We start from the raw sequence: 17,842 nt of genomic DNA on the forward strand, positions 1-17,842 counted from the left end.
TCCCGCGTCGAGAGCCACACCTTCTGGCCTGGGTGGTAACGAGAGGCTCGGGGCTCTTCGGGTGTCGGCATGACTCTTGTGTCTCCGCACTGCCTGCTGGAGATGGACATGAGCTGAGTCCCAGACTCTCTCGCTCTGCTGGAACCAGTGGTTGACAGCTGGAACCTTGGAGGGCTCTACCGACCAGGTGAAGAATGGTTGGTATCACAGGATGCACTGGAATGGGGTGAGCCCTGTGGTGGATTGCCAGAGGGAGTTTTGGGCATATTCCACCAAGGGCAGGAACTGGCTCCAGCTGTCCTGGTTCCGGTGGCAGTAGGACCTCAGGTACCTCCCGATCTCCTGGATCTTGTGCTCAGTCTGGCCGTTGGTTTGGGGGTGATAACCTGAGGAAAGACTCACTGTAACTCCCAAAAGCTTGAAAAAGTCCTGCCAGACTCGGGAAATGAATTGTGGTCCGCGGTCCAATATGATATCCTCGGGGATGCCGAAGTGACGGAAGACGTGAGTGAACAGAGCTTTGGCAGCCTCGAAAGCCGTAGGTAAACCCTTAAGGGGAATCAGCTTGCAGGCTTTGGAGAAACGATCCACCACCACAAACACACAGGTGTAGCTGTTCGAGGATGGGAGGTCAGTCATAAAGTCAATCCCCAGATGAGACAATGGTCGATGAGGGATCGGCAGTGGGACCAGCTTTCCTTCGGGGAGTCTCCGAGGAGTGTTGGCAACAGCACAGACTGAGCACGCTTTGATGTAGTGGGAGATATCCTGAGTCACGGAGGGCCACCAGTAGTGTAGGCGCAGGAGCGAGAGGGTACGTGAATTGCCTGGGTGTCCAGAGCCCAGACACGTATGAGCTAATTCCATGAGGGGCAGACAGTGAGTTTGTGGAACATAGAAGAGCCACTCAGGACCTCCCGGCAGAGCAGGTTCGAGCGGTTATCCTGGGAGATGTGTTCGTCGATGGACCATACGATGGACCATACGATCTTTTGGCTTCTCGGAGGTATTCGAGGTTACGGTGGTCAGTGATGACTTGGAAACGGTGATTCTCTCCTTCCAGCCAGTTTCTCCACTCTTCCAGAGCTAACTTGATGGTGAGGAGCTCACGATTTACGATGTCATAATTCTGCTCTGCCGGGGATAGCTTTTTGGAGTAGAAGGCACATGGATGGAGTAATGGAGGATCACCCTGCCGCTGGGAGAGTACCGCCCCGACCCCGGTGGATGAAGCAACGACCTCAATGACAAAGGGGAGATCAGGATTAGGATGCACCAGGATCAGAGCGGTGAGGAAGGCTTCCTGGCGTTGATGGAAAGCTTCTCTGGCAGATGGAGTCCAGGACAGAGACTTGGGCCGGCCTTTGAGGAGTGATGTGAGGAGCGAGCTGAGAAGGCTGTAGTTGTGGATGAAGCGGCGATAGAAATTTGCAAATCCTACTAAGCATTGGAGTTCCTTCACTGTTGTGGGTGAGGGCCAGCTCCCGATGGTCTCCACCTTCCTCTGGTCTGTCTGGATGCCTTGTTGGTCGATGATGTAGCCAAAGAAATGTACGGAGGTGGTGTGGAACTCGCACTTGTCCAGCTTGTGGTAAAGGTGGTGTTGACGGAGCTTCTCCAGGACCTGCGTGACGTGGTGGCAGTGTTCGGCCAAGTTCTGGGAGTAGATAAGGGTGTCGTCAATGTAGACGATGACGAATTTCTGGAGGAACTCCCGGAACACCTCATTCATATAGCCCTGGAAGACGGAGGGTGAGTTGGACAGGCCATACGGCATGACCCGGTACTCGTAGTGTCCAGAAGGTGTGATGAAGGCGGTCTTCCACTCATCCCCCCAGCATATACGAATGAGGTTATACACGCTCTGCAGGTCCAGCTTGGAGAAGATGCGAGCTCCCCGTAGCTGCTCCAGAGCCGCCAGGACCAGAGGAAGGGGATAGCTGTATTTCACAGTCTGAGAATTGAGGTGATGATAATTAATGCATGGCCTCAAGCCTCCATCCTTCTTGGCCACGAAAAAGAAGCTTGAAGCGGCAGGGGATGTCAATGGTCATATGAAGCGCTGCTTTAAAGCCTGATATTCAGGTTAAGACCCTGTCGAAAGGCGGTAATTAACGCAGTTTCGTTCCAGCCACTAGCGGCCACCAAAGTGCGAAACTGGCGTATGGAGTATAATTGGTTGTGCGTGGAAAGCTCCACTGTGCTTTGTCCAAAGACTTACTTTAAGTGACTAAAGAAAGCGGTGAGTGATGACGTAACTGGAGCGTGAGATTCCCATAATGGCTGAGCCCATTGCAGTGCATGGCCGGAGAGCAGAGAAATGACAAATGACAAAGATGAAATTGAGCCTCGAAGTACAATGAACATTGAAGTAGAAACCCACTGCAATCCTCCACTGCACTGGAGAATGTCGCTGGGACTGGCAGAGGCAGCATGACAAGCAGCGGGAGCAGAGTGCAGGAGTGACTGGTGAACAGCGTTGACGAGATCATCGGGGACAACAGGTGAGGTGGGTGATGATGGTGGCTGTAGCGATGATCGTACAGCATTGAGCAGACAGGTAAACATAAACCAGTTCTTTATTTAAGGACAGAGGCACGGATATGGCAGATGGAATTGCAGGTGAGTAGAGACACAAACACGTAGAACAGTCACTTAGCTTGGTGAGGTAATAACAATGTCTTTCTTGCAGGAATAGAACGGAGAAGGCTTGGATGGCAGACGAAGGACGGCGGATGACGAAAGATGGGGAGGGCTGAGGGAAGATGCAGGTAAGGATCAGGTAAGGAGTCTGTATGGTACATATGACAAGACCAGACGAAGACGTGCAGGGGAAGTGAGTCTTTATAGGGAGAGGTGATGAAGAGGTGCAGGTGCAGGTGATCAGAACTCCAGGGATTGTGATCGAGTGGGTGGAGCGTGCTGATCTGGTGACGATGTGTTGTTGTTGGAGGTTGCAGGCTGTGACTCCGTGACAGTTACACATCAGATGTTTTTCCCCAACAGTTAACCAAACATACACTTAAGACATAACAGATAATGTTTGCGTGAATACTTAATAAGACAGATTTTTTGAAATACTGTAATTGTATATATGTGTATAGCGGGATCACATGCTGTCTGCGACGTCTTTGTGCTCGAGCTTCTGATCTGTAAGTCAGCACAAGTAAGATCGTTTTGTTTACATCAGCATGAGTTTGAAAATCAAATTTCATTGGTTCAGAATCATACCATCAAAAAAATTGCTATGAATATTCACAAAGTTGGAATGCTGCACTTTAAAACGATACCAAACTTGTGCTATGATGAAGCGCCAGTCATCCACAAGCGGCCAGAGAAAACGGCATTTTTCATGGTCAAAGGAAAGGTACTCCTCTCAGAAAACACACAAATAAAGATACTTTTAGATGTTTAATTGCTATTTGGAGCATTGGGATCGCTAGACGAGGGCTTAATTAACTCAATTTCAACCTAAACTGACATTTTTCACTTGTTTTGCCTGTAGCTCGAAATTAGCCTGTGCTCATTCCGACTCATTTTGCCAGCACAGGTCACATATTAGAATGATTTCTGAAGGATCATATGACACTGAAGACTGGAGTAATGATGCTGAAAATTCATCACAATTATTTAAATTATTTAAAAAATATATTAAAATAGAAAACTTTTATTTTTTAATTACAGTAATTTTTCACAATATTATAGGTTTTACTATATTTTTAATCAAATAAATGCAGCCTTGTTGAAAAAAGACTTCCTTCAAAATCTTTTAAAAAAAAAATCATACTTTTGAACGGTAGTGTATTTCAGTCATTTTTATAAAATATCTTTGACAAAACACATAATGTGTATCTTTAACTACATGTAGTCATATGAACAAAAGTGTAGTTACTGTTATGTTTAAGTCTCAGTTGTAAGCTGTATGTCACTGATTCCCTAAAAAACAACCGCCTCCCTCATGCGAGTCATATAAGAACACTTCTGAGTTCTCAACCCTACCTGACCAAACCAGAGCTCTGTTTAAGATGAGATTTGGACATACCAGTTCATGATGTACCACAAGCAGTTAAAATTTTATGATTATTTTATAAGTGAGAACAAAATAAAAATAACAAAGATCCACCTGCCTACATTAACTGTATATGTCAGGAACGTGTCAGGAACTAGCTTTTTAAACTAGAGTTTTAATAGAAATGTCTTGTCATATCAAAGTAGGTTCTATAAACAATTCAAAATGACGACTAAACTGCCTTTCCTCATAATCATCAAGAAATACCTCTGGATGAAACATCACAATTTTCCTTAGTCATTATCTGATTTATTCTGAAATCAAAGTGAATTCATGCTGCAAGTGCTTGGAGTTCTCGATTTCACTGACATGAAGATAGAAGCTATAATGAAGCATCTTTGATAAGAGTTTTGAGGTATGAAAGAGTAGTATTTCAGTAACTTTTGCCTCACTATGTGAACCAATCTGTGGTCTTTAATGAGGAGTCAACTTCCTGGCTGTTTCGTGACACTGGGGATCCAGACTTGGGGCTTCCTCTGCGCCCAACAAACAGGCCAAATAAGCCAGCAGCCTCCTGTGATGAGCACCAGAACAGTGTACGCTACTCGGACTTTCATGTCCAGCATTATTAGCAGTTATAAAACCTAAATCTTTCATCAAATCTGCCGACAGTCACTGCAGGGGTGTCTCGTTTAGAGAAGGATTAAAATCCAACCTCTGCAGGACAAAAGTGTGTATTAATGTCTCCAGTATCGCTCTGGCTCTCTTTCTTCTCCCGACTCTTGGTTTGGGGTTTTGTTTTTTATTCATGATCAGCAGATGCAATGCTGTGCTCATGCATATTCGATGCCATGCAGAATTAAGACATATTATTCAAATGAAGTCATTATGTGGTGCTATTTCAGTATAGTTTTGAATAGGCCTTTATGTTGGGAAGACAGATGTCCGAAAAACAGATCAGATGTGATCAGAACTGATAAAGGGTAAACAATCTGACTGTCTTTACCGGTTGTGTCGTCAGTGCTGGTATCCTGTGGTTAACTGAGAAAGGCTCATCTAAAGTCAACACACACTGTTAGCACTTTCATTTCGCTACAAACTAAGTCCTGTTTTACACCACACACATAACCAGCACACAATTGTCACTTCAGCATAACTGCAACGGCAGACTCGTGTTTCACATCTAACCGAAGTGTGGCTCTATTAGGGGTGGGCAATATAGCTACAAAATTCACTACTGTTCAAAAGTTTGGGATCAATAAGATTTTTTTAAAGAAATTAATACTTTTATTCAGCAATTATGCATTGAATTGATCACAGGTGACAGTAAAGTAAATTGTTACAAAAAAATCTATTTCAATTAAATACTTCTTTTGAACTTTCTATTCATCAAAGAATCCTTGATAGAAAATGTATCATGGTTTTCACAAAAATATTAAGTAGCACAACTGTTTTCAACATTTATAATAATAAGAAATGTTTCTTGATCACCAATCAAGACTGGAGTAATGACTGCTGAAAATTCAGCTGCCATCACAGGAATAATAACTTAACTCAAATATAAAACAGTTATTTTACATTGCAATAATATTACTGTTTTTGCCATATTTTTTAAATAAATAAATGCAGCCTTGGTGAGTATAAGAGACTTATCACTGACCCCAAACTTTTGAACTGTAGTGTATATCCTACATTTAAAATATACACTTTAAAAATATACACTTGAAAAAATCTAATAACACTGCCAAAAAAAAAAAAAAAAAAAAAAAAAAGCTTAAATCCTTGCTAAATTTAATATTGTCTGCAAAATCATCACAGATATTGTAAATATTCATTATAATCATAGGCTCTATGCAGGCTCTATGCAGAAAATAAAGTGATACGGGTTGCCACATTCAGAGTTTCATTTATATTTTTCATTTAATATCAGCCATAATTTATAAAATGTTTGTTGGGAGTGAGCTTTTGAGAATTATTACAAACTATACCATCATGAAATCTAATTACAGGAGGAGATCACATTATACGGTAATTAATTTTCACAGAATAAAACCCAAGGGCCAAAACTTAATCATTGCAATTTAGTCAGAACAAACCCAAACTATGTCTGTTTTAAATCAATGAATGAATAGTTAATTCTTTATATTGATAAACAGGTCTCAAGTGCAAAAATAGACTCAATGCCTAAACACTAATTGCAGCTCAACTTTCACTGCACTTCTGCTACACAACACTTACACGCTATTTCCTGTAACTTGTTAACATGGATACAGAAATACATATGTTAGTGGGAAACATGCCTAATAGCACACAGTCTAATTCATATGAAGATCATACTTAATATATTTTAGATCCAGATTATTTATAAGGCTTTTATCATTTGCATTGTTTTTAAGACTACAAACAGAAAGCAACACCAGAACACCAGAGGTCCTCATGATCAAGTATTCTGATGTTGTCTTGGGATCCCCAAAAGCATTTTCAACTAACAAATTAAACATTTACATTTTTCACTGTGCACTGAGCCTTAGCATCTACTGCAGGGTTGAAGAGTCAAGGCAAAGCCCAAAGGGAGGCTTCCCTCCGACAAATTAATCCCTGAGAAAAGCAGAGCCGAGTTCTGCCTGTACACCCCTCTATTCCCTCAATAATGAAGAATGACTTACGACGCTACTCGTCCTCACCTCGCGAAACGGCACGCACATGCACACACGTTCCTTCGGCTGCCCACCCGAAACTCCTCTTTGAATTGACTGTGACTGTTGCCATGGAGACCTGCTTACCTCAGCGCTTCCCGAAGTGCCCCACGCTCGCTCAAAGTCGTGTGCTTGATGTCATCGAAGTTGTTCTCCAAATTCACACAAGACTGTGGGAGTGAAAAACACACAGAGACATTGTTGGGACAAAGCAGCACATTTCCTGAATTTTTAGGGTGTATTTTTAACAAAAACATCTACATTTATGTCAGTGTGTTAATTACACAGTGAATTTATTACAGTGAGGTCAACATTTATTAAAGTAACTCTATATGTACCTTTCAAGAGCACTTTTGTAATGCTAAGACTAATTTCATAGCTACCATTTTATGAATGAGGGACATCTGTGAATAAATACTTTTCATACAATAAATATTGAAATGATGTTTTACTTTTTGTTTAGGTTATCGTAAATTTAAACATGTAATAATTCATATATTTATTAAGAATTTTCATCATCTCTTTCTTCTGTGGAACACGATACAATGTATTTTGAAGGATGCTGGAAACCAAACCGTTTTAGTAACTATTGAAAAAAACCCACTCAGACATTACTCAAAAAATCTTTAATATTCCACAGAAGAAAGAAAGTCATACAGTTTTGGAACTTGGAACGATATAAGGGTGAGCATATGATGACAGAATTTTCATTTTGGAATAAAACACCAAGTTCTGTCATGAAACTCCAGATGACGCAGGCTGACAGGTCCTTAACACAACTGACGGTATTTACATTGTTGACTACACAGCACAAGCTGATTGGTTCATGTCACATCTACAACCAATGAGCTTGCTGCTCAACATTTAAAAAGATGGTTGGCATTCACTATAGCTTACCTCCACCTTCCCCAGCTCCACCTGTATAAATCTGTTATGAGAAATTTTATATATGCTATTTGATATGAAGCAGTATGTCTTAAATTCTCACACCAGCATATCAGTGTTTGTATTTGTATTGACATTGTCGTATCCATGCTAAAAATATTCTGAAAGATGACATGATAGAACTATATATACACCTTTAATAAAAATTAACCCGTACACACACAGACACACATATATACAATATGTATATATATATATACTGTTTTAGGAAAACACAAGCTTGCACAAGCTTCTGTATATTTTGCGGCAGTTGAAAATAAGGATTCTGACTCTGAAATGTCTGTAATATAATATGAAGAATTAAAAAGGTCTAGTGTTTGAAGATCAACCTTTTGTTTTGACTTCATTTTGGTTTTAAACCTTAGAGGGCCATACCCTAAATTATTTTTTTTATAAATAAAACATTACAAATATGCTGATTATATTGACCACTGCTAAGGAGAGAAACATAACAATCATTAACTCACAAAGATAACCAAACATCCTCTAAATAGTTATAAATCTTAAGGAACATACAGAATATTCTGTATGCTGTAGATTTAAATATGACCGCACTGTAGGATTATGCCGTTGAGTAGACTGTTCAGAGATTATCCTGCTTTTAAAGATTTATGAGTTTCTACTTTAAAACGGAAGGATTAATTGGTGCCATTTAACACTGTAACATGACATGGCTGACATTATCAGAGAAACATTAAAGAGGATTCCCCCACCCCTCCCTTTTTAGGAAGCAAAGTTCAAGCTGCTTAAGCTGTTTTCTTTATTCCATAAGCTAATACAGTTTCACAGAAGCCATTGTGACAACTGACTTAAGCTATTTAATGAAATTCAAAGGGATGAGCAGGCAGGAAATTCCCCCACACATATATATGGCTGAGGCGCCAAGAAAATAAAATCACAACACGATTGAGATTGAGGCTAACTCGATTTCACAGACTGAGTTAATTTATGGCATGGGAGAGAGTTACTACATTTTATTATAACACAGATGGGTGGTGAATAAGAGAAACCAATCCATTGAGCCATCTGATATTCTGATATAGTTATTTTATGAACCTCCACTGGATTCTTTTCTTCCACTGTCAACCTTGTGCTGCAGAAACCTCTGCCAAGATACAGATTCAGAAAAGACAAATCCAGAATACAGTCTGTTTTACATTGCAGAACCTAAATTTTTTAAAACTGAGCCTCAATGTGATGCCTTGATTGCCACGAGAAGGATTTGCTGGTATCATTGATACCACTCAAAAGATTTCACAGAATATATGATAACCTCACCACGTTCAAACATCTGACTATATATAGTTTTTACTTGATCGCAGAATATGTGAACGGTGTGGAGAGGAAGAGTTGTGTAGTTTTGCCTGGAGTGAGGCACGGGTTTTCTGAGCATTTTCTGAGCGTGTTGGAGTTGGAGCATGTTTTCACTCTCTCCACGATCAATCTGACATCGCTCCGTCATGAGCATAACATATGTTAACAGCACATAATACAACTGCATTTCAGCAATAGCGATGGGTGGATCAATCTTGAAGTACTTTTGATATTTGATCTTTAGAAACTACAAAAACTTTTCATTTAATAGAGGTATCAGTACTGTTACCGGTAACAATATTGATGATATTTACCTTGATAGAACTTAGTACTGAATAAAATAAATTAATAAATAAACACCAATCCATAGTCAGTAAGAATTAACCACCATAAAAGACTATGGAATTGCAATAACAAACATGGAATTTTTACACTATCATTAGAAAGATTAAAATATAAAATGTTTAATGAAAAATAACAGCAGAGAGGATGGACATGAGCTTGAAGAGATGCTGTGGAATTAAATATTCCTCTTAAATATGTAACAGACTGTCCTCCAAAAAAAAAACGACCCTATAGGTCGTTTTTTAAGCACCATATTACGACCTATATTTACGTTTTGAAGTCATGCGCCCTCTAGTGGGCATAAAAATAATGACAGTGTCGTGTTACATCTGTCGTCATGAAATGACGTATGACTGTCATTACCAATCAAAATGCGTGTTCATTTAAATGCAATGTGTGGACTTTTTACACCATTTCTCCTATTTCCATTTACAAAAATTACATTTTATTAATGACTACACCCACCCCACCCCTAAACCTACCCTTAGTGAATTATAGTGCATTTACACTTTATGAGCACGTGTTCCCTGGGATCGAACCCACGATCCCATGATAACATGATTGCATATTGATATGGCAATGCTCTACCAGCTGAGCTACGCGAAACCCGAAATATGACGCAGATAAAAGGGAACAATGCATTAAAATGAAAGGAAATGCTCCTATGGGTCGTATTTCATGAATTAAAATGAAAGTGTCCTGTTGTCGATAGGGGCACCACTTTAGTAAACGCTCCTATGAGTCGTATTTCAGGGAAGTGACAAACGACCTATATGGTCGTATTAGTTGGAGAACATGTTGCAGAGTAAATAATTTTTAAAGATGGGTAATATATATGTAACTGTCTCCTCTTAGATGTGTTGTCTAGTCAACAAATCAAACAGTATGAGTATAATGAAGTATGAGAAGTGTCTGTCGTCAGCAACTTTTATCATAGAATATAGAGCACCATGTGTTATTTTGTGTTGTCATTTCAAATGCAAAAATACTTGACCTTGGTCAACCCAGTTTCACAGCATACTAATCTCAAAGCTTCTGTGTGGTATTAAAACTCATCTGTGTGGTAAAATGAAACATAATTACATTTCCAATTACACCGAGGCATTGTTGGGACTGGGATAACCATTGACATTTTCTCTTGAAATTATGTGTAGCATTTTCCCCTGCAAAGGATTAGTCTAATCCAACATCTTGGGGGCTTTATTATTATTAATTAGACAAAATGCTTAGTGCTGGGAATTGGTAGTATAATTTAACAGCTAATTAATATGCAAGCTCTGGAAACAAGATTTGGTATTTCATCAACACAGTCACCACATGGTGAAATAGCATTTAAAATGAACATTTGAATATGCTTATGAGCCTTGACTCACAGGATATGATAATAATTGAGAGGAAATTTGGAATATTAATCCACTTGGGGGATTTGGGGGGACGGGGAGGGGGGCATCTGCTTATGATGCATTTTCATAATGTCTCCTTTAGGCTTTTGCTGCAGTTTTCTGATGAGTGCTAAAGAATTACTCACTGACAAATTGTAAGCAAAAGGGCAGAAAGAGTCAAAATTTGAATCTCTACAATAATTGGACAAACTAGGCGGCTGGAACTAATTATAGAATTATAATCTTCGGCCCTATTACTGCTCATCAGAGTAATATGATCACAGCCATCACCGACATAATCACTGAATCACCACACCATAAACTACATCACAGAGTACTCATTATCATCGGTAAACTGGGACAAAGTTTGCTCACAGAAGAGGATATTAGGGCTACAGCTTCCAGGAGATTCAGAAAACCAGCCCTAACATCTAAATGGGTTATAGTTATTCTTCTTTTACCTCTAATTTTCATCAGGCTGAGAAGTACATTGTGACTATAACGCATTGCGACAATCGGCAGCATGTAAACATTTCACAAACAAGGAAAGACATGTACGTTTGAAATGCCATGACAAGGGCTCTTCTTCTCATTGGCTGTTTCTTTAATATTTAATCTAAAACTCAAAGGCAGCAGTATGTGAGAGTTTTGAAAAAAATTAGTTATTTCAGCCAGCCCGTGAGAAGAGCTTGTCTTATTTATTTATTTATTAATTACAATACTCACATCGCAGCTCCTCTCTGGATTTCTCTTCCAGTGCTTCTTCTCATTCTTCTTAGAGGCGGTGGAATGGAGATTTGCATAAGTCTTCACCCTTGGGTTCAAGGCGAGGATACTCTGAAGTACAGTTATACATAATGAAAATTGTTAAAAGTTCAAAGGACTTATCAATACATGATCATTATAGTATGATGTGTAACATTTATTCAATGAATGCAGAACAAATAAACTATAGGCTAAAGTAAACACATGACTGCTGTAATGGTTCTACATACTCTTTAAGATGCTGTCTCTGAAATACATTATTGATCAGATTAGTATTACTGAAGTAACTCATTACTTGCTAAATTCACACCATAACAGCCAAGTTACTTTTCACAAATTAAAGTGCACATTCATTTTTTTTATAATTTATATACTGACAAATGAACTGAAAACCCTTCCCTCACCTATGTTGGAATAAATATTGTGCTTATATAGTGAAATTATACATTGTAATAGAAAGGGTAATAACAGTAAATTATGCATAATTACAAGTAACTAACCCCAAACCAAACTCTAATCCTAACCATAACTCTATAGTAAGTGCATGTAGTTATTTGAGTACAATGTAACTACTTAAAATAAAGTGTGACCTACATTGTTCCTGTGTAAATATAGTTATGCAATTTTTTATACTTGGTATACATCATGGCTATATACATCATGACATGCAAATGATTTTTGGGGATAAACACTGCAAAAAATAGCACTTCCAATTAGGGATGCAAGACATATCGGCCACCATATCAGTACTGGCTGATATATGTTCATTTTTAATGTTATCGTTATTGGCCCAATAAGAAAATTTGGTCGACAATTTAAAGTCGATAAATAATGGATTATTTCCTTCAGCTGAGACATTTCAGATGCGCACTGTTCACCATGATGGTTTTGAATTGCTTGAAATATGATTGGAGTCACTCCAAAAAGGAAAATATAGTTTGTCTGTCATATAGGCTACATAAAATTATAATGAGAACATTATAATTGTGTGCTTGGGACATGGCTTTTAATGTTGAAACTTTTGTCTTTGTAATCAGGCTCTCAAAAATTATATAAAAATGGATTTAGATTTATCGGCCAACATATCGGTTATCGGCTTTCAAATATAAAGAAATATCAGTTATCGTATCGGCCAAAATTTTCATATCAGTGCATCCCTACTTCCAATATATAAAATGGCTGTAAGCTGAACATCTCCAAAGCACCTCCACTGACAGTTAGAAGCAAAGAAAAAGTAACTTAAGGCTTACTTTCCATAAAAAGTGTTGTTTTTGTTTTGTTTTTTCCCCGGAGTAACTCAATATTGCAACAGTTACATTTAAAAGTAACATTCCCCAACACTGAATAATATGTCTAGTTTTACAGCATAACTGAAGAAAAAGCAAAGATAATCATGCTGTTATGTTTCACAAACATGAAAGCATTTTAAAACATTGATATGAACTACAAAGCATGCTCAAGCCAAGGTCCTTCAAAGCCGTCTGTGACAACACTGATTAAAACGCCAGTGCAGCGGGGCCAATAAAGAGGGGTGAAATGAGAGCCATGATGGGGACCATCATCATTTGATTCAGGAGCAACCTTCATTTCAAATACGCACCGCACGGCACCTTCACGCCTGCCAGTCAAATCACCCCACCACACTCGAGGAGCTGAAGGCAGGCACTAGTGTGGGATCTTTTAATGGCAAACACAATTAACAGGCAGTTTACTGAGAGAGAGGAGAACAAGTGAGGGAGAAGCAACCATTACCATCACACTAATACCAATTTCATGCTCTTCGTAGTGTAAAAGAATACCATGTCCACAGTCATTTCACTGTGCTGAAACACTATCTGACAAAGGCCAGAACAGGAGGCCAGGAGCAAATTGAAATAAGCCACTTTGGCATTATAGCCCACAAGCCAGGTGTCAGAAAAACCTTCACCCAAAAAAAGGACACTGACAGAAAATCCTGACATGACACTTGAACGCTGTGGTGACTCTCTGTGTTATCTGTGTGAATATTTATCCAGTTAATTCAATTTGCAATCAGTCATGCACCATTCCCTAAACAAATTTCAATGTTGTTTTTGCCATTTTATGCTACAAAACTTTCCGAATGACTTGTAAAGAAATATGTTTGACAACAAATATAGTGAGAGGGAGGAAACAGTCCTTCCAGGCTGTTTCCATTTACTCTTAGAAGCATGAAGGGATAAATTATTGATAACACTATTAATATGTAGCATGTGTAAATCATTCTTAGTTTTGTTGGGGGTATAGAGCACTGAGCTGGAAAGGTAGGTCTTGCATGAAGCTTTCATATTTTTATTTTTTATTATAATTTTATTCTACTAGTATGAGCAAAGGCACCCAAGTACTCGAAATTGACAGCAATGTTCGATCATGAAGTATTCTTACATTTGTTGTCAAACCTCAAAACATAAGGAGTAAAAATTATGGCAAGCATGAAGCAGCAATTGAACATACACATAACAGTCAGCCAGCCATTATCCCAAAATTAACCACAACAAGATACAGACGCTGGATGATGAATGGCTGACTGTATTGCTTATTACACGGCTACTTGTCGAATAAGTAACAACATTGACATTAATAATTGGCACAATATGTAGGATATTTCGATTAAAATATCCAAAAACCACTAGAACACTGTTACATATTTTGTTAACTTCTGTACTTTATCCCAAATGTTTCCAAGAATGTTTAAATCCAGAGAAATAAGCAATTTGTGCGTCGCCTATCAATGACATCATACCGTGTTACCCTTGGTTTCAGATTTAATTTGTAGAAACCATGGAAACACCAAAGATGCTTTAGTATATTATGTTTTATTAGGCAGGGGAGCAACTGTTTGGATGGATACATTCACCGACAGAAAACTAATCATGTTATATAGCTCAACACAGTGGGCCCTATTTTAACGATATTACTAACGCACTCTTTAAAGTCCCTGTAAAGTCAATTCTGAGAATTCTTTCTAAACACTTTATAAATGTTACAAATGTATTGCTGAAACACACTACAAAGACTGTGAATTGTGTAATGCTTAATTGTGAAGTTAGAGCGTTAAACAGTTTTTCACCAAGTCTCTGTTCAGGATTTTTTGGGCGGAGCTAAAACGGGGGTCTGATGACGCACTTGGACCCCCGAGCATAGCCCCTCCCCTAAATATAGACCAATTTGGTGTTTGCAAACAGCGATGACGTTTTTTATGGGCGGAGCCTACCTGGTTGCAGAAAATGACAGTTGAGCAGTAGCAGTCAATGGAAGCCACGAAATAAAAGAATAAAAAAAAGTTAATTTTGAGTTTATGTCTCACAATTCTGACTTTTATTTCTCGCAAACCTGAGTTTATATCTCACATTTCTTACAAAGAAAAACAGAATTGTGAGATATAGCCTACTCGTTATCCTGTCTTTTCTGAATTGCAATTTATCCCGCAATTCTGACTTTTTTCCCCTCAGAATTGTGAAATAAACTCACAATTGCGAGTTATAATGGCCGAACTGGGAGTCATAAACATGCAAATGCAAGAAAAAAAGTCAGAATTGTGAAATAAAAATTTTATAGACTATGTTTAAAAGTTATCTATGTAAAATGTTATAGGTTTAAATATTATTTCATGCTGTAACTGCTATGTATATATGTCCTCTGAACTGCATATGTGAATATTATGTAGACTTACTGTTTACATCAAATTCCTGCTTTAATAGTAGACTAATCCTTGCAGGGGTGTATTCCAGAAAGCAGGGTTAACTTACTGTCACATATACCCTGAACTCTCGGTTGATTAACCCAAACCTTGCTTACTCGAGGTATGCTGGTTCCAAAAATGCATCCGGGAATAAGTTCAGCCAACCCAGAGTATGTTCCCGGTTAAGTTAACACACAAGACATTCTCAACAGAGCGACGAATCGATGATTCACCATGGAAACAGAAGCTAAGAAAAAGCGCGCCATTCTACTTCATTCTTCTTCTTTTGTTTAATGGCGATTTACATAACCTACTTGGTGCACATCACCACCTATTGGGTGGTTGTGCAATAATTTTTAATCTTAATATTGTTTGTTTGATGCTAATTATTTAATAAAATATCACATTTTTGATATGTATTTTATTATAGAAATTATAGCATAGAAAATGTCCTGTTATAAAGATTAAGAAGTAGATCCATGTGTGCTATGACAATAAAATTCATATATTAGAATTGAATAAACATTTATATATTGTATAATATAACATTGTGTATATAACTGTAACTATATAACAAATTTAGATACATTAATATAACCATATTGATAATATAACACACATCTAAATTCCTCTTAAGCTAACTAACCCTTGAACATAACCTGCTCCGGAGCAGGTTATGTTCAGAGAGCAAGTTGCTATGGTTACTTACATACCCTAAAAGTTACCTCCGTTTTTGGAACCGAAAGTTGAGGTTATCCGCTTACTTACTCTTAAACATACCCAGGTATGTCACATAACCTGCTTTCTGGAATACCCCCCAGGTGTCATCAGTCCAGTCTGTGAAACGTCTCCGTTTAGCTTCAAAGGGCGTTTTCAACGATGGTTTTCTTTAAAAATGAAGACTATATTTTTTTGCATTCCGATTCCAACATCCAGAGGCACAACAAAACGTTTTTCTCTTATTCTGTGGATTTTGCACATTTTCCTCCAATTGCTACCGCTATTTTTCTGCAACCACTATGCGCGCGCAGCTGCAAGTGACGTAATTGTGACGTCTGCTCCAAAGAGGTCTATATAACTGTCGATGACGCACCGAGCGTGGCGCCGCCTCTAACTCTACAGCGGTTCACTCGCTCAATCTCTAGTGTCATTACGGTTATACAGCCTTTTGCACATTTACATGGTTGTTATAATATACAATATGCTCGGTCTCCTTATTTAAATTGTCTAAAACGACGATATGAAATATTCTAAAGTGATCGTTCTACACCAGATAATTTTACAAACTTTCATCAGACAGCTGGGATTCACAGATAATGTTTTTGGTAATTGTGACTGAACAGACCTCGGCCCCCCTCGCGCCTCGGCCTTCCTACCGTCCCACCGATAACCGATGATATATGGGGCTGGACAGAGTCTCTCCCGTCCCGGCCTTCATCCTCCCGTCTCGCGGCACCGTCATTTGTCGACTCGACAACAGTCGGCAGTTCGTGCCCACCAATGAGTGTAAGTTGCCGAGTTTGCTTATGTTATAATTAGTAGGTAGTCCACAGTAACTCTGCTAAAATTTGCAATCATCTAAATGATTCTTTTCATATGCATCAGTATGTTTGACTCATTAGACTCGAGACTGCAGCTCTCGCGAGTGGGCGTGGCTTCAGCGCCGCCAGAGGACACGCCCCCAGCGTTTGCAGATTTTTTTAATCATTCAAATTTGGCTGGGTGGTTAATAACACATTTTTATGCAGAGTGAAAAACTCAGAACACATACTTTAAAATGACTTCACAGGGACTTTAAATAAGAAAAGAAATATTGCGCAATTGACTTTAGACCAGATATCAGTAGGTCAATGGCGCAGTCTATTTCAGTTGCCTCAAAATATTAATGCGCCAACAATGCGCCTGAACACACCTCGTTATCAGACCAGCACGCCCATGGGCGCACAAATAGGCACAAATGCATTTGCTATTCAAACAACGTGGCACAGGACGTGAAAATGATAACTGCGTCAGGCTGATGCTGTGTTCACACCAAACGCGAATAGAGCGTCTGGCGCGAATGATTTCAATGTTAAGTCAATGTAAAGACGCGTTTACGCGCGTCTGGAGGTCTTGCGGCGCGAATGAGGCGTTTAGCGCGGCGCGGAAGACGCGAATTCGCCTCATTCGCGCGTCTAGTTCGCGCGAATGACGCGAATTGAGCGTTACGCGCGAATGGTGCTTTTTGTGCATTTAGCGTTTGACGCGAATTCGCGTCTGACGCCCGAGTTGAAAAATTTGAACTTTGGCGTAAATTCGCGCCGCGTTAACCAATCAGGAGCCTGCTTGCTGCTGTGGCGGCAGGCCCGCCCGGAGTCACTCATTCAAAATGGAGGAACGACTGATATTATCAGTGAGCAGTCACCCAGAGATTTATGACACAAGTTCATACTTCAGACAGGAATAAAAAGGACCTCGCTTGGAAGAGTGTCGGTGAGGAGATTGGGCTACCTGGTAAGTTGTAAATACACATTTTACTTTTGAGTCACGTACACGTTTATCGACCCGCGGCCTTCCCGCGACGCTGACCCCTACGCCGCTGTTCTGCTCTCCAGAGCAAATACAAAGCGGTAGCTCTCTCGATGAACGCACGATCAACATCAGCCATCTTGCAAACAGACAACCGCCTAGCACTTGCCCCTCCCAC

At 39.4% G+C, this 17,842-nt stretch overlaps 1 protein-coding gene across 3 annotated transcripts in view; it reads right to left on the reverse strand.

Annotated features, from left to right (window-relative positions):
• dpydb (dihydropyrimidine dehydrogenase b) overlaps positions 1-17,842 on the reverse strand; it is a 159,155-nt gene that overhangs the window by 129,911 nt on the left and 11,402 nt on the right. For all 3 annotated transcript variants that reach the window (XM_048162299.1, XM_048162300.1, XM_048162301.1), the window contains exons 2-3: positions 11,418-11,528; positions 6,793-6,875 (exon numbers count right to left, since the gene is read on the reverse strand). In XM_048162299.1, coding sequence (XP_048018256.1) covers positions 6,793-6,875; positions 11,418-11,528 — 194 coding nt within the window. The remainder of the gene's footprint in view (positions 1-6,792; positions 6,876-11,417; positions 11,529-17,842) is intronic.

This window comes from Megalobrama amblycephala, linkage group LG17 (assembly GCF_018812025.1).
Source record: "Megalobrama amblycephala isolate DHTTF-2021 linkage group LG17, ASM1881202v1, whole genome shotgun sequence".
In the NCBI taxonomy this organism is placed as follows: domain Eukaryota; kingdom Metazoa; phylum Chordata; class Actinopteri; order Cypriniformes; family Xenocyprididae; genus Megalobrama; species Megalobrama amblycephala.